Here is a 22,009-nt window from a genome sequence, read left to right as displayed (position 1 = left end):
ACAGCATATAAAAACAATGTAGGTAGGGTAATGATAGCAACAATAATGAATAGCATTCATTGATATGTTTCAGAAACTATATTAAATGTTTTCCTTATATTAATTACATGAAACCCTTTGAGGTAAGTACACTTTTATCATCTTGTTTGAGAATAGAACATGAAGCTCTAAATCATAAGTAATTTCACCAAAGTTACATAGATTGTAAATGGGAACATGAAATGGTCAGATATATGAGTCCAGGAGTGTAATTTTCTGCCACTGTGCCACACTGCACCAGCACACAAAATGATGAAACTTTAGTGCCACAAGATAGAAAGAAAAAAAATGAAAACATTATTTACGTTGGTTGCCAAATATTGTTAAACAATCCAAAAGAGGAAAAAGATGTCTCTGTTATGTTAAACCATCGATTTACTATATAGAACTTCTGAAGACAAAGCTGACTACTTACCGCAATGTAAAACTATTTTGAGATTTTGATTAATGTAATTTCTTACAAATCTGCAGGCATTTGAATTTCACACTGTAGCTCCAGTTTTTGTGAACTTCATCCTTGTTTTCTCCTTCAAAATTTGTTTTAATAATGACGGACATTCATTTTCTTTCATCTTTGTTTTTGTTGCTCACCCTTGTTCTTAAACCACTTTGGTTGAATACTTTGATGATCTTTTCTAACACAAATTATGTGTTGATACGTGATTCTTCATTTAAAACTGTTTTACTTGAGTTTGTAAAAAACACTTTAAAAAATGAGAGAATTCACCTCAATTTTGGTGGAGTTATAGATGATATAATAATAATTGCATAGTTATATAAACTTCTAAAAAGGTTTCAGATAAAATGAAGAATGTCAATTTTTCCTTCTCATCCTTTAGCAACCCATCTGTTATCCACTCTACCTCTATAACTATGTATTCTCTTTCTCTTAGCAGCAATGTGTTGGCTCTCATTTGTAGTGTCCTTAACAATACCTGACTGAACTGAGTTATCAGCAATGAATAAGCTTTTTAATATAAGATGAGGGGCTAGGATTGTGGCTCAGCGGTAGAGTACTCACCTAGCATGTGCAAGGTCCTGGGCTCAATCCTCAGCATCACATAAAAATAAATAAATAAAGATTTTTTTAAAAAGACAAAAGGGACATTATAATTGATAGGGGAAATGTATACAGTATACAGGAAAAAACTTGAAGGAAACATGAAAAATTGGCGTGGCAGTGAATGCTAATAGGAGATGAAGTTGATAGTCTGGGACCAAATTCTGAGTCTATGCCATGTAAAGAAATATGAAAAGGTACAAGGCTAATGGCAAACCATTGGGAGTATATTTTTCTTCTGTATTCAGGTGCTTCTTGTACATCCTTGTCCTTTTGTTATTATTTAGGCTGAAAAACAAAACTGGCCATATTTGACTTTTTGCATATTCATTTGTAGCACATTTCTAGAGTTCAGTCCCTTTAATAGCGTAACTGTGGTTGTGTATATGTGAAGTTGTACTTTGTCATGAAGAAAGCCATGATTAATTCAAAGGTAGCTTCTTTAAGTAGAACCTTTGAAGAAGATTATCAAGCAATTAAAAAATGCAAACAACAACAAAAAATTTATTCAAGAAAAAAACATGCATGTCCACTACTGAAGCCACGGGGATACTTTTTCTAAAAGAGATTTCATCTTTTGTGCCTGTGCAGTTTTCCTCTATGCCAAAGAGCAATATATCATGATCAAGGGACTGCCACAAGTGGAGAAAAGCAATTACAATTATACACAGTTGTCCCAAATCCCTTCTAAAATAATCCAGATTTACATAGATTTATTTTTGGAATTGACAGAATCTTAACAGGACCATTTGAAGTGAAGTGGTATGCAACTCAGACCCTGTCTCTAAATAAAATTTTTATTTAGCCCTAGTTTGTAAATAGGGATGAGATGTGGGTCGGTGGTCAATCGCCCCTAAGTTCAATCCCTAGTACCTGCCCCCCCCAAAAAAATGAAAAAGGTATTGCAACACGTGATTAGTTATTTCATGAGTATAGTGTGTGTGTCAGGAGTGGTGGAGAGAGAAAGATATTGAGAGACTGGTATTTATTTGGAAACATTTATTAAATTGGACTAATTGTATATATAGAATTTCACTCCAGAGCAACAATTTCTGAGAATAATTGTCTCGTTCAGCACTGTCTACTTTCAGAATGGGAGTCTCTGCTTCAAACTAAATTGCTCTGTAGAATTTTGCCACATTATTTGATCAAAGACCTGCCCTTCTCCTGAGACAAAGAATGTTGTCTATTACTGGCCCCATGCTGAGAGACCAATAGAAATGTGACAGACTTGATAGAAACTATGTAGCAGACAAAAGCCTGTCATCAGTCTTAGTGAGCTTGGGATGTTCACGGTTCTGATAAATATTGGTTTTATTCTGTGGAGCCCTGTAAATATTGTTTGTAACAAGTATTTGTTTTTAAATTATGGAAGTTTTAAACAATTAAAAAATGTGGCTATGACAGGATGTGCTGAATGTAATTCCATGCATTGTCTGCCCCACCCTCTCTCAATCACAAGTGTATGGAGATCAGGACTGGTGAAATGGCTACTCTGCTTCCTAAAGTCTAAAGGTCTCAATACTTGTCACTTTAACTTTACCAAATAATAAGAGATGATTGATTTAAACAAACATCTTTGTGGTATATTGGAAAGTTCTTGGGTAAAACATGGCTAGGTCAAATCTTCCCATATTCTAATTAATGTTTACTTGATCTTATTAGGAGCATGGCATTCCTACTGACATGGGCTATGCAGTGGCTCCTCATCATTCAGGTGTCTACCCTGTACATGTACAGCTTTATGAAGCCTGGAAGAAGGTTTGGAATATTAAAATCACCAGCACTGAAGAATATCCACATCTGAAACCAGCTAGATATCGGAGGGGCTTCATCCACAAAAACATCATGGTGAGCTTCTTCTGGTATGCATTGAGTACAACTAAATCTTCCAGGCTTACATTTCTCATTTGAAGCAGTATAAGAAGAGAGAAAAAAAGTTAAAAGCATAAATGTAAGAAAAGCTCTATGCTGTAGAAAGCACATTTGTCATATCTAAGCAAAGGATTTCTCAAAGTCACTTCTTTTCAATTCTTCAAATCTATTTATTTATTTTTCTACTGGTACTATGGCTGGTAAGCCAGCACTGATGTGACAATGTAAGACAGTATTACATCAAATTGTCAAAAAGTTTTAGAAGCCATCATTTCTTCAAAAAGTTATTTGGTAGGTAAAACTGACACCAACCTGATATATGCACCATCTCTTTTATAAGCCAGTTACACTGAATTTTTTCTTACCATGGCAAGCTAAAAATAACTAATCTATTTGCAGCAAGAAGCCACATGTAAGATCCTACATAATTATTAACTGAGTATAATACAGAGAATAAATGACAATGTTAATTAAATCATTACTATCAATTGCCTAATTCTCTCCAGAGCTTCCTGTTTTGTTTTGTTACTTTTATTCACTGGGCAAATGTATATTGTCAAAATATTCTGCAACCTTATACTTTGCAGGATGCCCCCCAAAGGAAATATTAAAAACCTTAATTTTTCTCAAGTACCAAGAAAAGTAACAGTGAAGATAACAATGGATCTACTAATTTAGACTCACATACTGGGAAGAAAGACTGAAAATAACATGATGTGATGAGCCACTGCAACTCTAAAGCTTATATGTTTGAACAGATATCTTTGTTTTAACCAAGGTGTAACTGACTTTTTTAAAGACAGTTTTCTAATGTCAGTAAAAATTACAGGGGAAATGACTTTTAACTTGGATCAGCTCACATCTTGACATTTCTCTCAATAAAAAAAAATGTTATAAATGCTAGATGGAGATATAATGGTCACATTTTATCCCAGCCTGCCCTTCTTTGTTATTTGAAATGAACTTACTGCCCCTCAAGTTGCCAGTTTTCCGACCAGAAAGTTTAAAAGCATTCAATACTCCCTGTCATTTTAAAATTGTAGACAGTCTTATGACAGTGAAATTAATTCTCTAAAGACTTTATTTAATGTTTTTCTGTTTTATTTCTGTTTCAATACTGAAAGAAAACTTGCTGGGATATGTCTCTTGAGAAATGTTCATTTTCTTTTTCTCCTGAAAAAATATTTTACCTCTATTATAAATGCATGAATCTTGCAGGTAATAAAGCCTTTAACAGATTTTGTGTTTTGATAGAACTATCCCTGTGGTCCCACTTTTGCATGGAAACTTTCTATTTTGGTTGATAGGCTCTTGGATGAGAGTTTTCTAGTGAGCAATGTTCAGAAGGCAGTTGATTATGCAACAAGAGAGACACGACACTTCTAGGAGCCAGCCAAATACAAATACAGGTGGAGACCACAATAGCCAATATGCCCTCATAGTAAGAGACTATACCAAAAAAAAAAAAAAGGAACTGAGGAGTGATCTCTAAATTCCATCAATAATTCCTTCTCTAGCACAATAGAGCCATTTCAAGAAACATCTTCAGTGTCTTGTATTTTGTATTCACTAATCAGAACAGTGGCCTCTGACCCTTATCAAACTCCCAATTATCTCTTTAACCTCTTGTGGTGGTCCTTACATTCTCCTAGGGTTTATGGTGATGTTTCTACTTGCATCAGGAATAACCCTTAGTTGCAAGGTAAAGCCTGGCCTTTCCTCTTCAACAAATCTTATTTATTTATTTATTTACATTTTTCTCCATTTAGTATAGAATTATCTGAGCAATAAATTCTCAAGGACAGCTCTGTAGGCATTCTGTAATTTTTCAAGTAAAATAATCAAGTGAAAGCCTAAAAGTGATTTAGTTAGTCACATCCTTGTAAAATGTAACACAACCTGGTATATAATCACATGTATTTTCTTATTTAACTTTTGAATATTTCTTTTAACTTGATGTATCTTAAATTTTTCAAGAGTAGAAAACGTATCTTTTTATTCTCATATGGATTAGAATTCAGTTTAAATAATATTTTAAAAATAAATTATATATATTTATGTATGAAGACTTATCTTTGCATATTTATATATATATATATATATATATATAGAGAGAGAGAGAGAGAGAGAGAGAGATACATTTTATATTTTGCTATATAAAGATATCTTTATATAGAAAGATAGCTATCTATCTTTAATTTCCAGGAAATGATATTTTTAAGAATCATTAGGAAATATATTTAATTTAATCATACTTCTTTTTTTAGTGCTTTTTTGGTGTTGTTGATTTTGTGATTTTGTGCAGTTTTATGACATTGTATAAAAGCTTTCAAACAGTCATCACCAAATGATGACTCTCTGTGATTTAAACTTGTTCTTTAAGCTATTGTTTACTTAAACTACTAAGAAAACAACAACAGAAGAATTAGTATACTTGTAAAGTTTTGCAAAATATGGAAAGTCCTGAAAAGGCTATGTTTTGAGAGCATATACTGAAAAAAGTTTGCTTTAATAGTTAAGACAGTAAAAATGAAGATCTAGGGCTGGGGATGTGGCTCAAGTGGTAGCCTGCTCGCCTGGCATGCATGCAGCTGGGATTCGATCCTCAGCACCACATACAAACAAAGATGTTGTGTCCACCGAAAACTAAAAAAATAAATATTAAAAATTCTCTCTCTCTCTCTCTCTCTCTCTCTCTCTCTCTCTCTCTCTCTCTCATCTCTTAAAAAAAATGAAGATCTACTTGCTTAGGGCAATAAGCAGAAAGCCTGCTTGTATTAGATGCTGTAAAATTTGTAGCATTCCAAAACATATTCATTTATTTTCTGCCATTTCAAAGATACAGTGACAAACAGGTTGTCATGAGGTTATTATATGATACTAGGATAAAAACTGTACTATCTTGAACATCTTTACTTCTTTTATAATTTCACTGATATTTTATCAGGAAATCTATAAAAAATTAGTCTTTATCACAAATGTGTATAATTGATGAAATAATGATTTTCATATACAAAGCATGAAAAGAAAACCTTTACAGTAGTGACCATTTATCATTTTGTTTATAACACTCTCTAAAAATCGTGAACCAAATGGATAAATTCTTTCATATGTTTGAAATTAGTGGGTTTCACACCTGGAATTTTGGGCAGCATGATGTAGTCCTTTCTAGAACTGATTTATGCTTCAAATATTTGTTCTACTTTATAATGTCATTTCCTAAGAAGCACATTAAATAATTTAATAATGACTATATTTTCTAATGCTTGAGTACAACTTGGCAGAAAGTATTAATCTTTACATTTTTTGACTACTATGATTACAGTAGTGCACAGACAATTCCAATATTTGTAAATTCTCATTATTACTTTTTATTTTTTAAGATGCTAAAACACACCAGGCGCGGTGGCTCAAGCCTGTAATCCCAGGTTGGGGAGATTGAGGTAGGAGGATTGTGAGTTCAAAGCCAGCCTCAACAATTTATTGAGGCCCTGTTTCTAAACAAAATATAAACAAGGGCTGGGGATGTGGCTCAGTGGTTAAGCACCACTGAGTTCAGTTCCCAATACAAAAAGAAAAAAGAAAAAAAAAAGATGCTAAAACATATTAGGTTTCATAATGAAAGTACTGACTTTGATACTTACAGTAGAAAAGCAGTTAGAATAATTCAAGCCTATTTTAGTTGTAAAATATTCTTTTAATTTTCTTCACTATTCATTCTCTTGTAATAGCATCCTCTCTTTCCCAGAGCTTAAAGTATTTTTCTGGACCAGAGTTAAAATTGACTAATGACAGCAGCTTGTATATCATCTTTTGTGAGAAAAATTTCAATCAAGTAATTTGTCGAGCGCAGTATTTTCTTCACTTGGTCATTTTTTCTTCAGGTTCTTCCAAGACAGACCTGTGGACTTTTCACTCATACGATTTTCTACAAAGAATATCCTGGAGGTCCTAGAGAGCTGGATAAGAGTATCCAAGGAGGTGAACTTTTCTTCACTGTGGTACTCAACCCAGTAAGTATTTGGAGTTACTCTTCAAATAAACAATGAAAAATGACAGAAGCTGGTAAAAATTACACTTACATGGACAATAGGTTCGGGTATTTATCAGCTGAAGAAACATGAAGTTCCAGCTCTAAAATAATAGTGGAAATGTGAATGGGATCACATCCAAAAGTGGGGACTCATTTATTCTAAAAGCAAAGGTGACAGGAGGAGCTTCTGGCAGAAACATAAAAATACTCCAGAAGATCAGAATTTAGGGATTTTTGTGTTTTTGAAGAAAGATTTTTCACTTATAAAACTCTCCTATTTCTTTTGGAGGCCATTTTTTTTCACATTGTGAACAAATTCATCTATTAATTTGTTTTCTACTTAAGCCATAAACAAAAATATTTGTATCTGATAAGCATGAAGAAAATGAATTAGATAAGCAAATATAGTCATTATGCCTACCTTCATGTTACATCATACATTGCTAGATCACAGAGTAGTCCTGTTTCAGGGAGTCCTCCTCTTCCTTCTTCACATCTTAATACCATGATAACAGTACTCAGTGAAACATTCTGCACATATTTCCCTTGAGGCAAGTATTATAAAGTTGTTTAAAGATGGAAGAACTAATTTAAGTAAGCTGTATAAGGAAAAGCTGTTAGTGATTTTTTCCCCAGAAGGGAAATCACTAACATAAAACAGTAAAGTTAAGTTTATTTATCAGATGTATAGGTTTGCCACTGGCATTAGCAGTGTTCAAAATGAAAAATGCAAATTATCTCTAATGTGGAGAAAAAAAAACTATCAGGATAAAAGTTGGATAAGATAGAAATAAACATTAAAATTTGAAAGACTACTTTCATGACTTCAATTGTACAGGTTCTACAAATTAAATTACAGGATTTTTTAAATCACCTACTCCTATTTAGTAATTATATCACTTTTTAACCCTTAGGAAATGAGATAACTCATATTTGGGAAAAATCTTCAGGTGTGTTAAAAAAAATCAACATACTTTGGAACAGTGTGGCATGTTCCAAATGCCACATTTCCAAAAGGCATTTTGGAAAGTTTATCAACATTCAGACCAAAAAGCATAAATAATTCTGATTTACATATTAGAAATAACCTGACAATCCTAAGTTACCTATTTATTTATAAATGTAACTATCTTTTGAGTTATATGATATGACTCTTTTCTTTAGAAGAGAGCCAGCTATGCAAAGGCAAAAAGAGTTAAACAAATATCTAATTATGAACCAAAGATTCAGTTAAAATACTCTTAAAATGTTAACATTTTTTAACAATCTATAATTGTAAGGCCTTTTATTTATGAGCTATAAAATTCTTACATTTATATTTCCTCTAGTGATAGGGCAATAGGACTATGAACCATTCTAATTGATCAGACTCCTTAGCAAACCTCACTGCTTTTCAGACCTTATCAACAATATTTGGCAATTTTAGTTATCTTGATGAAGTGATCCATAGGAAATAAAGTAGTTGGAGTACTTTACAAAAGCACTCTTTCTTGGTTCAGAAAATTTTTAGAAGATAATTACTTCCAGATAAATACTCAGACTCAAAATAAGTGACAAACCTTGTCAGATATTACAAAATAGACCAGGAATCTAAACCCCTCATTTGATGCACCAGCTCCAGTTCTACTTACCTGGAGCTGGTGCACCAAATGAGAAGTCTAATTTAAACTCAACTGAGTCAAACAAAAATGAGTTTTGCAGTTGTTAGTGATGTCTGCCTTCAGGAAGTGATTGAGAAAAATTAGCATGTTTCCCATAAGTTCTCATACTGAAATTAAATGTTGGAATAAAAAGCTACCAGGTATCGTGAGGCATACTATTAATTTAGCAGATGATACTCTTTAATTTTTTTATTTGTTCTCTTTAGGTATTCATGACAGTACAGTGAATTTTGCCATATTGTACATACATGGAGTAAAAAACATTCTAATTAAGATCCCATTCTTGCAGTTGTACATAATGTGCAGTTACACTGTTCATGTATTCATGTATGAACATAGGAAAGTTACATCCTATTTATTTTACTGTCTGTTCTATTCCCTTCTGCCCTTTCTCCCCTTCATTCACCTATGTCTAATCCAGTGGAATTTTATTCTTCTCTTCATTCCCTCACTCCCCACCCTGACTTTGGGTTAATGTCCACCTTCGAGAGAACATTCAGCCTTTGGTTTTTAGGAATTGGCTTATTTAATTTTGCATGATATCTCTAGTTCCATCTATTTACTGGCAGATGCTATAATTTTGTTATTTTTTATAGCTGAGTATACATGTGTATACATGTCACATTTTCTTTATCCACTTATCTGTTGAAGGGCATCTAGGTTGGTTCCATAGCTTAGTTATTATGAATTAAGCTTCTGTAAACATTGATGTGGCTGTGTCACTGTAGTATGCTGATTTTAATTCCTTGGGTATATACTAATAAGTGGGATAGCTTAGTCAAATGGTGGTACCATTTCAAGTTTTCTGAGGAAAGATGATACTTTTTATTAGATTAGAATAAGAATGAGAAATGTATATTTGCTGCAAGAAAAATGTAAGTTTTAATTATAGTAGATTTCAAAGATAACCATTGCAAAATCATGTAATACACCAGACCTCAATTAGTAGTATTATTTTCTGAGAATGCCAAATGAGGTTGTTCACTGAAAAAATTTAGATGTGTGCTGGAAACATGAAACTTAAAAACATTTATATACTTTTCATTTTAAAACAAAAATATAATAAAGACTTTAATGAAGTTTTAAATATCTTGTCATTTGTTCAACATAATATCAAAGTTTTAGAATAATTGATAAGAATTAGGGTGACAGATGGTTGCAATAAAATCTTTTAGAGTTAAACTGGAATAGATCACAAGAAAGATAAAAACCTGAATGGAATAACTTTCTAAACTGAGGTGTTTTACTGTTAGCAAAGTACTTTTTCAATAGCTAAACAAAGAAATGTCAATCAAGTAAACTTATAGAAACAAAAAGTTAAGAAGACAAATGTTAGCAATGCCTAGGGGAGAGAAACCTTGCCCATTTCTAAATGAATATTCCCCAAATCATAGACTTGGAAACCTCAGATGTGGGTTAAATGCAAGTGTTTGAGTAATAAATTTTTAGGTTAAGATCCACCTAGGAAGTGGACACATCAGGCTATCAGACCTGGGTCCTTTAAGAATTTAGTTCTGGTTCTTCTTTTTCTGATTCTGAACTCAACTGTCAAGATACTTATCATGATTTGCTTTCCTTCGTAGTTAATATTATAGGAAAAAAATGTGTTGATCATAGAAACTATGATAATAATTTCCAAATTAATTTTATAAATTGTCTTTTAATTGATAAATATTTCCCATGTCCTCTAACTTCCACAAAAGAATCTGCTGATTGCACAGATTCCATATTAATTTCTTTTCTAATTCATAATTCCCCATTTTAAACTAATAGATAGCATCTTATTTTTATTCATTAGTTTCCTGGGGTTTACTAATTTGATGCTGTCCTGAGAAATGGACAGTGTCAGTGTTTAATTTCCAGTTCCACCTGTTTTAGGAAGATGATCTTAGGAAGATATTATAATATTTAACATGTCTTCCTAAGTATGATGAATGGAACCATTCCAATTTACATAAAAATTTTACTATTGTGGCACCATGTAATCATTGTAGATATTCTAAGCAAAGATGTTGCCTTCTTACTTCACTGTTCTAATTTCTAACCACAGATGTTCTAGTCTTTGTTTATGCTCCTTCTCAGTAAACACAATTTAGATATTGTGTCATTAATGATTGATATCAATGGAACATTTTTGCCTTCTTCCAACATGCTTAATAATAAAGTCAGTACTAGCTTTATTTATTAATAATAAATGGTTTTGTATTGCTACATTTCATCACATTTGCTTGGCATCCCTGATAGCTTAAGAATATTATACTTCCTTCCAGATCGGCATCACACAAAACCAGTAGCTAATATTTTATATCCACATTTTATTAATTTTTTTCTCCATGTTTTCAATTTGCCAGACCCTCATTACCCTTTTACTTGCATTCCTGGAAGTTAAATCTAGGTTGTGTTTCTCTTATTAAAGAAAAAAATAAAAAAAAAAACAAAGACATGCATGTGAATAGAGTGAATATCCTATTATGAGAAGATAGGTGGATTACAATTAAGACAACAAAATTCATAAAAGAAGATAGCTTATATAAATAAAAATTAACTCACATTGAAGAAAATGTAATTTACATTTCTATGTTTAGTATGTGTTTGACTATAAAAATTATCTATTTTTTTTTTTGCCTGATGGAAAGTGTTTGTTTACTTACATGTCTTTGTTGCAAAATAAGTAAAGAATAACAGCCACAATTTTAGACAATGGGAAAGTGATACCTGAACATACTTAATGATGGAAACTCTCTAGGATTCTTGATAAATTTTTTTCCTTAATGCGTAAGATACTACAGGGGAAAGAACTCTGCATATTTATTATGTGCTTAATGTGATTGTAATGATCAGACAAATTTGCAAAATTCTGTAGAGTAAGGAAAAGAAGATAAAAATTGAGGACCTCCTATAGTCAATGTTTCAGAAATAAAAATGATTCTGGAAGAGGTGGAGGAGGAAGAAGGGGAGGGGGAGGGGGAGGGAGAGGGGCCAGAGAACTCTTTTGTTGGTCATCCAACAAAAGAAGCCTCTCATTTTGTTTCCATAACATCTTCTGCAGACTCACCCAAATCACTTCTTATCCTGAATTCTAATTGTGAGTGCTATTAAGTTGTTTTTGGTCACAGAGAATGTGTCTTTAGTTTCCCAAAGCATTCAATTCCAAAAGTATCCCGATGTAATACCTATACCTTTTTTTTTTTTTTTTAATTTAACATCTGTTATTGTTAAAGGAGACAGACTGGCTTTTCTAATGATCTGGTATAAACAGTAAACCTGAAAGGAAAGGAAGTATATGTCCTAGTAAGATAGTTCCCCATTAAAAATATAAGTAAAACCTGTTTCTTGAGTTGACTGGGGATGAATTGTGTATTGTTGGGCACTCTTCACTTCTAGTTGTTTTCTTATATGGAGACTTGATTTTGTTGACTTTCTCTGGTTTCGGGACTATCAGCTTAAACAAATTACCTCAAGTAATAGGAATGTGGGACTCCAGAATGCTGAACATTCAGGTATCACAGGACCAGAAGATGTTGAGTCCAAGGCAGCTCTTAGACCCATGGAAATGAGAATTGCTAATCTTGATCTTGCCTTAGTACTTTAACATGACCATAATGCCTGCCATCTGTGTGTGTATTTGTATTCCTTCTCTCTCAAAAGTGCTTCTTGTTTATGGTTCATGTCCCAGTGTGATTACGTCAGATGTACTCTGTATCAGAATTCAGTTTCAATTCTTACTGATGACTGCTTCATCCTCTTGTGGTTTCTTAGGCAAATGTTCAAGCTAGGCAATCTATTTGGGTTGGCTCACCTTTTTTAATCAGCTCATGTCAGTCCTGCCCTGCTATGAAATGTCTGCTCTGGTAATTCCCAAACCTTTCTAATCTGTGACTAAGCAAGTCTGCCTAAGGGATATCCTTTCAGCAAAGGGGCAAGCATTATGGCTACTTTATGGACTAAATCTGAATCATGTGGGAACAGTGTGGTCTTCAGACAATTTCAAATGGAATTATTTTGTGTTATCAGTTTATCAGAGATAGAATTAACATTTATTCAATTCTAGTTATTCTCTGAGTTATAGTTTGTGTCACACTTACCTCACAATGTGGTTGTTTGTGTATGTATCTTTCCTACCATATGAGAGGGAATTCTCATTATATAAAGATTTGTATGTCTCATTCTTTGAGCTTTGCACTATCTAAATCAGTGCTTTTAATGCAACTAAGAGGTCATTAAATGATTTTAAAAGATTAACTCAATGCTGGAAGAGTTGTTTAAGGGCATGACTTGATTTATGGCATATACAAATGTGAATAATAATAAGGCTTTTTTAAAAAATAAAACTTCATTCTGGCAGATTACCTGCTTGCAAGTAAATGAAATTTGAAGCTCCGAAATATAAGTGGCCTTAGGTCTTGAGTAGGCTCTCACAAGTGCCTACTTTACATGCCCAAGGACCTAGATTTGATCCCCAGCACCACCCAAAGAGAGAGAGAGAGAGAGAGAGAGAGAGAGAGAGAGAGAGAGAGAGAGAGAGAGAGAGAATACTCAGATAAATAAAATTAGAACTGACAAATGATTTTATTTGACTACTATGTAAAACTGTACACTAACAAATTGGATACCTAGAAATAATAAGATCCTAAGCTCTTCTATCTACCAAGATTAAGTCATAAAAAAATAGAAATTTTTAAAGGACTTATAACTGAGAAAGAGACAGAGTCTGTAATCAAATGCCTTTCAAAAAAAAAAAACCCTCAGGATAAGACAGATTTACTGATTAATGATTAATTCTACCAAATATTTAAAGAAGAATCAATTGATGTTAATCTGCAATGAGCATAAATATTAAAATTCTTAAAAATAATATCTTCAAACCAATACAACAATGCATTAAAAGGTCATAAACCATGACCAAGTGGAAGGAATTCTTAGAATGAAAGGATAGTTCAACAAAGAAAAATCAATTGATATGATGCATCACACTGATGTATGGAAGTGTATCATCTAGATGTAGCAAAAGGATTTGAAAAAATTCATCATATGTTCATGGTAAAAACACTTAACAAAAGTTTAAAATAGAAGGAAATTATCTCATCATAAGTGCCTTATTTAGAAAGCCCACAGTTAACATTACTCTCCATGTTAAAAAACTAAAGATTTCTCTCTAAAATAAGTGACAAGGGAAAGGTATCCACTCTCACCATTTCTCTTCAACATAGTTAGACAAGAAAAAGGAAATATAAATTGGAAAGAAAGGAATAAAGTGATCCCTATTTGTAGGTGATGTAATCTCATTTGTAGAAAATCCTTAAAAATCAACCAAAAAACAAAACAAAAGTAAAAATGAAGTCCCATTAAAATTAATCAGTTTGCAGGATACTAAATCAACATACAAACATCAATTGTTTTATGTACTAATAACAACACATCACAAAACAACAACAAAAAAATCTTACTTATAATAGTATAAAGAATAAAATGCTTAAGCAAGATAGTGAAAGATGATACACAGAAGACTGCAAAATATTGTCAAAAATGAAAGACACCAAAATAAATAGAGGGGTTTCCCATGTATTGATTTAGAGGCTATTGTTAAACTGTCTATACTACCCAATTAATCTACAGATACTCAATACAATATCTATCAAAATTTCAATAACATTTTATAGAAATGAAAAATTTTAAATGCATATGTAAACACAAATGATTCAAAATAACTCAAATAATCTTGAGAGAGAACAAAGTGAGGGCATCACACTTCCTAATTTTAAAAGATATTATAAAGTTTCAGTAACTAAAGCAATCTGATTCTGTTATAAAAATATATAGATCAGTGGAACAAAGCAGTCCATAAGTGAACCCATTCATGTGTGTGTGTGTGTGTGTGTGTGTGTGTGTGTGTGTGTGTACTTTTTTCCCACTGATCTGTGGTTGCTCATGGTTTCTGTAGGTCAGAATTTGGAAAAGACTGCAATAGGTGATTCTGGGTTCAGGTTTATTATGAGGTTGGATTTAGGTGGTAACTGCAGCTTTCAAACAAGGTGGCTGGAACAATTTTGTGGAATGGGGAGTATTCACTCATATTTCAGTCAAGGATCTCAATGAACTGGTGGTCATTCTAAAGGTTATGTGCTTTCAAGGGAGGTATTATTTCAATTACACAGATAACTGGTTGATTGAGATTGGCCTTCTGTTTTCTAAGATAAGTGGGTTTTTTAACCTTTTCTTTGTAAATCAGTATTAAGCAGGGCTTGAGGATCTTACACTCAGCTTGGGCACCAGTGAGCAGAGTAGGTCCTGGCAGAACAAAGGAAGGGCATCTCTCTTCAGTTCTCCTGCTGAGTTTACACTGTGCTGCCATGCCACATTTTTATAAAATGTCAATAATGTTGCAATAATAATAAAGGTCTCACCAGAAATTAGACATTTGGTAGACATTAAAAATCAAGATTTCAAAGAGTATTATCAAAACATTGAAGTGCTTTTTGCAGTTGGCATTAGTAAAGGGAATATCCACATGAGATTCTCCATCCATAGCAAAGCAAAGGCTTCGACATTCATCTGGAGTAAACAGGAAAAATGCCAGAAATGCTTGGCTAGCAACCCTTTGGAGTAAAACCTTGATTCTAAAATTGCTATGTTTCCACCTGTCAAAAACCTTTGTACTCTGGAACACTATTGTAACCCCACTTCTAGGGGTTATCATAAGCAAAGAGTATTAAATACAGAAAAAGTATTAATTGTGATGGAAAGGAAATGGAAACAAATTGAATATCCAAATGAAGGAATAAATTATGTCTACTTAATAAAATAAGTATGTAGATTTTAAATGCATGTTTAGGGATACTTTGGTTTTATAATTATGAGATACGTATAAAATATAATATTTTACATAGTGTCAAAATTTTGTTTCAGAAACTATACATAAAAATAATGAAATGATTCATCTTTGGATGTTGAAAGTTGATTTTTTTCTTTCTAATTTTCTGAATTTCACAATTTTCTTTAATGAGTTTCCATTACTTTTTATAACAAGAGGATAAAGCATTAATTTTAAAAGTCCTTATTAAGAGTGATTAACCTTGTCTAATTATTATTATTTACATTCTCAAAAAAGTGTTTCTTAACTGAATTTCTTAATATTTTATCTATAATAATTTGATGTTAAATCATATGCATTGAATTTCTTCAAATTTCAAAACATTAATAGCATCTAGAAGTTCACTGGAGAAGAGATAAATACTAGTAATATTTTGACTATCTGTAATCTCTCTTTTCCCTGTAAAACTATATAGACTGTAGCCAAGAACAAGGAAAAAAATGCCAAGAAAGGCTTTTTGAGAAGAGAGAGAAGGAGACCAAGGGAACTTACTTTATGCCTGGCAATGTGTCACATGATGTTCTAATGACCTTATTTAATTTTCACAATAACTCTATGAGATGTTTTTATACATTAACTTATTTGACTGTATCAGCAATTCTGTGAGGGATTTTACAGATGAGGAAACTGAGGTTCAAAGAGATTACAAAATTTGACCAAGAAAAGTTCTGCACCGGTTTTTACTGTCACTGCTTTGATATATTCATGGCCCACACAGAAAGCCTTAAATAACTATTTTTTACCACAATTTATCCACATTTCTTACATTGATTTCTTGTTCTAAGGGATGTATTAAATAAAAAAAAATAGCACATTAGGGAAAAGAGAGGAAGAATGCTAGAAAAATAGCAGAGGAAAAGCCGATGAAAATAATAAATAAATAAATAAAAATAAATAAATATATCTCTATATAATATATATTGTAAATATATTTACATATATTTATAAATATAAATATATTTATATTTACATATAAGTACACTTATAGAATTATTCATATATGCATGCTTATACATGTGTGTATATACATGTATGTGCATATATATAAATTTTATACGTACTTAATAGAATAGAAGTAATATAAAACAAAATTATTTTGCACAGTGGCAACCTCTCTCTCTCCTTCAATTGTCCAAAGATAAAGTATTTCATTGTTTCATTTTGTAATATATGAAAACCCAGAAGAATATACTTATATATGCAAGCTGATTACTAAATCAAAGCCCCTCAGAAAAGGTAATATAAAGATTCAGAACTCACTAGTTGCTGATCTACCTGTCTAAAAGCTGAAGTATAAACTTAACAGCTACTTGGTTATTGAAATGCATTTGAAATATTTTGCTAGTACAACTTAAAAATGAAATTGAATCATCAACGGAACCTTCCTATGCTACTGTGGTTTAAATTAAATGATGCACTTTGTATAAACATGATTTTTGTGTTTTAACTTTAGGCTGTTCTCTGTGGTCTTCCCATATAACAGGAATGCGTCAGAAGTACAGCTTCGTTTCCTGTGTAGGCTGGAAACTGTTAACAGCAAAGTTTGGAGACAGTCTGAGTGAGCTCTTTGCCATATGTTAAACTAAATTTGATATGAAAAATCATATCAGTTTCTAGTTTCCCAGAACATTAAAAAGAAAAAAAGGAACTCATGCTTTATAAATATAAAAAGCATCTGTCTCCACAGGAAATTTTACTCTGTTATTTTGCAAATGATCCTTACTTATATTTACCAGAGAAATCAGATCTGATGATCTACATAGGAAGTAAAAATGCACCATTTCGTTTAAATTTTTGAAATATGCTTTCATAATTCTGTACAGCTAGCTGAACTGTGAACTAACCACCATTGCACAAAGATTTCAACAGTGATGCCCAGCATGATCCTAAAGCATTTATGTTTCCAAGTCAAAGAAGATGGAATATTTTGATATCATGCTGCTTGCTAACTTAAACATTTCTATCCGATATAACTTTTGTTTTTAAATGCTCCTAACACCATTTCCAGCCCAGGAAGACATTCATAAGTATTCACGCAAATATTGGCAAAGTTTTCACTCCAAATTTTTATTCCTCTTGACTCTCTAAACCTCAAAAGAATTCTCACAGTTGCAGATGCAAATAACATTGAGTTAATCTTCAGTAACCCTTTTAAGAATCTCTTTCTTCGACTGCCTACTGTCCTGCTGACACCTTTCCTGTTGTCACCTATAATTTTTTTATTTATTTTGCTCTGAACCAGCTAGCTATTCTAAAAGTCACCTCTTCTTCTCAACACTGTTCCATGACCCTCATAAGATTATCAGCTAAAAATCCGTGACCATAAATCTGATCATTCAATACATTCCACAGAAATCTTCTTGTTACCATTATAATGCCCCATATTTTACTAGCAGTCCTCTCTTAGATTTGACTATAAACTTTGTGTCTTACTTTATTTATCAATTGAGTACTCCAGTGAAGATCCTTGATTTCACTGATTGTTTTCTTGCTTCAAAGATATACCAAAGACTTTTTCCAATTTTTTTTTAGTTTTTTTTTTCATCTAATAGGCTATTTGTTCTAATATTTCCAACTAAATTCCCCTTAACTGATAAACCATTTTTCTTTTCTTTTTCTCAACTCTATCATGCTTAGCTTTTATTCACATTCATTCTTTTAATAACTTAAGTCTCCTTTTTTGCTCTCAATTCATTTATTTATATTATTTCTTTCAAAGTCATAATAAGATTATATATTGATAATTATTACTCACCCATCACTAAGTAGTCCTTACATTGGCTAATTTCTCTGGTTTAAAAGTTATTATCTCTTCCAGGTTCCTTTCTTTATAATATACATCTTTGAGGTAACATCTTTTCTCCTCCATTTAATAACAGAAAAATTATAAAATGGTTTTCCCAGATAAAAATTGTAACCTGCTCTCTAGAACCTAGACGTGAGCTTTAGGTTCTCATTAATAAAAGGTGAAGCTCAACTACATCTTTGTGGCAAGTAGTAACAACCTCAGTTGTGTGTTTTGCCTCTGCTTGCTCCTAGGGATGTGTAGACATATCATATTTCTCTCTTAGCCTGGACTTATGAAGAAAAATAAAAGCTTGACATCCATCAAAACAGACGATTCCACTGTGAATTAGAAAACTCCAGTGAAAAAATTCCACATAAATTCATATTCTCAATTTGGAACTGTTTTTCCATGTTTATAATTGTCTCTGTGGTTAAACCCTCAGATGGTTAGAGACTGGTTAGTCAGTCTATGCTTCTATCCATTTCCTTTTTCTCAAAACATTGCACATTCTTACCTCCAACCAAAGTGAGGAAGAAAATGAAAATGTGTGTCACTGTAGCTCTACCAGCTTCAGTAAAGTGTTTGTCATTTAGAAGGTTAAAATTTTTAGCAATTTTTATGATGTACCTCTAAAATATTTAGCTTAAAATAATTATTTTAGTTATCATTTAATATAAGTTTAAGAAAAAGACCTGTGAGCCTACCTATTCCCTATGTGTTTTTAATGATTTATCTATTCATTTAACATAAATTCATTTAAGTGTTTCTTCTTAAATTAATTTACATAATGTCTTCATAACATTATACACAATTGGTTGCATACATATTAATATTATTGCAAGATAATGATCATGGCCAAAGTTTTTTTTTTTTCTTTTTCTTTTTGAACCCAAGGGTGTTTTACTCTTGACTCCTGAGCTAAATCCCCTGCCCTTTTAATTTTTCACTTTGAGACAGAGTCTTGCTGAATTTCTGAGGCTTGCCTGGGATTATAGGCATGCATGATAGTGACTCACCAAAGACCATTTTATACTCTAATCTTTCACCTCGATATTGATGATGACCTGTTCATCATAGCATCCATCTTAACCTGAAATAAATAAATCCTAACATACTAAGTAATCCAACTTGTATGTTTAGTTCACTTCCATAACTATGTGCCTTTTTTGAGAATTAGAAAATAGTTTAATAATTTTTCCAGGGTAGAATTTTGTCAAAGAGATGGCTGAGAAGGGTGTATTAAGAAATATGCACTCAGCATAGAGTAGAAGACATTCACAATGTTTAACAGAACAAGAAAGTTGTAAGCCATTACTACTTCTCTTGAAAAATTCACATTTTATTTTTGGAGATAGGAAGTAAACATCTGGAAAATGGAGAATAACCAAAATACTATGTAACTTGAGCCAGGTGCATTTGTTCATGCCTGTAATACCAGCAACTTCGGAAGCTGAGGTAGGGGGATAGAAAGTTCAAGACCAGCCTCAACAATTTAGTGAGACCCTAAGGAAATTATTGAGACCCTATTGCAAAATAGATAATAAAAAGGACTGGGCATGTAGCTCAGTGGTAAAACACCACTGTGTTCCATTCCAGCCCCATCTGTCCCAAATATTATGTAGTTATTACTCTCAAGTGAAATTTGAAAGAAAAATATTGTTAACTTCATCAGCAATGACAGTCTTCAAGGCAAACTTCAAGGAGCTGGTGGATTTAAATTGAATTAGAAGAAAAATGAAAATATTAAGTGGACAATGAAGTCCCTGAATTGTGGGGAGATGAGGAGAAATTCAGAACAGGAAGGAACAAATCTACATAGGCAGTAAGGAGCAGGTTAGGTAACAGAACCAGAAGGAAACATGCTTATCTTAGGGTAAAAGTCTTGGAGCAAAAAAGTAAAAGAGAAAATTATTTAAATAATCCAGATATCACATTTCTTTAACATTACAAAAACCCATTTCACAGTGTTATGATAAAGATCAAGTTTGTGAAGATAAAATACGTGAAAGTGCTTGCAAGAATACAGATATTGAGAACTCCTGTGAAATAGGCCTGAATTCAAAGTACAGAGATAGATTAAGAAGCATTCTGACATTTGCTTCTTGATTTCAACAAAATAGCATTTAGATTAGCATTCAGATCTGATATGACGTCCACACTGGATTATTTCTAAAAATTTAATCTTCAAAGCAAAGAAAAAAACATACTCTACTAAGTATTTTTTGTCCTGGATAAAATCACTAGGTTCATTGCTTTTATCAGATTCCATTTTAAGAACATTAAAAACATTCTTTTATTTCAATCTTATTCTCCTTGCACAATATCAACCTATCTTCTAAAATAGTTGAATATTACATAAAAACATAAACATCATTACCCTTTGAGGTATTTCACCACAACTAAAGACTACAAAGTTGATGTATTTTTACAACAAAAAGAAATATATGGGGTTTTGCTCTTGGTGTACCATAAAAATTCTATGTTTCTGATTGTAATTAATATTACAGAGTAAGGGTAATCCTGGATTAAGATTATAAATAATATTAACTTTGGTGCTTCTGAAAAAAAATTTTTTAAAGGTAAGTGTTGTTTTGTGAAATTTCAATGAAGAATGAAGGACTTAAATGAGTCTTCCTAAATGTGCACAGTTCAGTTAAGTGAAGACATGGAGACATCAACCATCTAGAGAAAGAATAGTCCTCAAGTGGTCAGAAAATCTGGAAGGTACTATGCCAAAATGGAAATCTAATCTTAGAGAATTATGAGAAATTATACTGGATAAGGTTAACATGAGTGAGTAATTAACTCAGCTACTGCATACATAATATTTTAATTTCTTAATAGATGTTCAGTAGGTATAAATTATATATAAAAGTACCCTTTAATAATTGTATCAAGCACATGAGTTATCTATGTAGCAAGGCTGACATAAAAATCCATATGTGATATTGTAATGCTTTTTAGTTGTGGTAAAATATATGTAACCTTAAATTTAGCATCTTAGCCATTTTTAAGTATAAAACTTAACAGTGTTAAATTATATTCACCTTGCTGTGGCACAAATCTACAACTCTGTACCCATTAAACAAACAACTCTTCAGTCACCTCTTCTCCACTCCCTGACAGCCATCATTGTAATTTTTACATTTATAAATTTGACTCTTTTTGTAACTGATTTATTTTGTTTAGCATAATATCCTTAAGGTTCACTAATATGTGTCAGAATTTTTTCTTTTTAAGGTTGAATAATACATCCTATTGTTTATACCAGTTTTTGTTTATCCATTCATTCTGTTTATCCATTTTGTTTATCCATTATTCATTTTGTTTATCCTTTCATGTACACTGGTTCCACCTTGTGGCCATTATGAATAATGTTGTTGTGAAAAAAGGTGTACAAATATCTCAACACCTTGATTTCATTTCTTTTTGGTTTGATTTAGGATTCAAATTAATAGATTATGTCGTAATTCTATCTTCAATTTTTTGAAGAATAACCATACCATTTTAAATAGCAGCTGCACCATTTCACATTCCTTCTAATGGTAGACGGGAATTCCAGTTTCTAAAACCTTACCAACACTTTTTTTTTTTTAAATAGGAGATGTGTGATAGATGTGAAATGATTTTAATATTGCCAACCATTATGATTTAATATTATTACAAACTTGAAGACTGTCAG

At 32.1% G+C, this 22,009-nt stretch overlaps 1 protein-coding gene across 15 annotated transcripts in view; it reads left to right on the top strand.

The window, feature by feature from the left end:
- The window catches only part of LOC101971473 (N-deacetylase and N-sulfotransferase 3), a 161,912-nt gene that overhangs the window by 88,082 nt on the left and 51,821 nt on the right, over positions 1-22,009 (top strand). For 14 of the 15 annotated variants that reach the window (XR_005737244.2, XR_013426006.1, XR_005737245.2 and 11 more), the window contains 2 exons: positions 2,765-2,950; positions 6,859-6,987. Coding sequence is in view for 12 of the 15 variants with exons in the window: in XM_040292925.2 (XP_040148859.1) it covers positions 2,765-2,950; positions 6,859-6,987 (315 nt within the window). In the remaining 3 variants the exon portion in view is untranslated. Of the gene's footprint in view, positions 1-2,764; positions 2,965-6,858; positions 6,988-22,009 lie in introns of all 15 variants that reach the window. The other variant, XM_040292928.2, reaches the window with a different exon arrangement.

The sequence above is a fragment of the Ictidomys tridecemlineatus genome, chromosome 9 (genome assembly GCF_052094955.1).
Source record: "Ictidomys tridecemlineatus isolate mIctTri1 chromosome 9, mIctTri1.hap1, whole genome shotgun sequence".
NCBI lineage: Eukaryota > Metazoa > Chordata > Mammalia > Rodentia > Sciuridae > Ictidomys > Ictidomys tridecemlineatus.
This window is presented reverse-complemented; position numbering and strand designations above follow the sequence as displayed.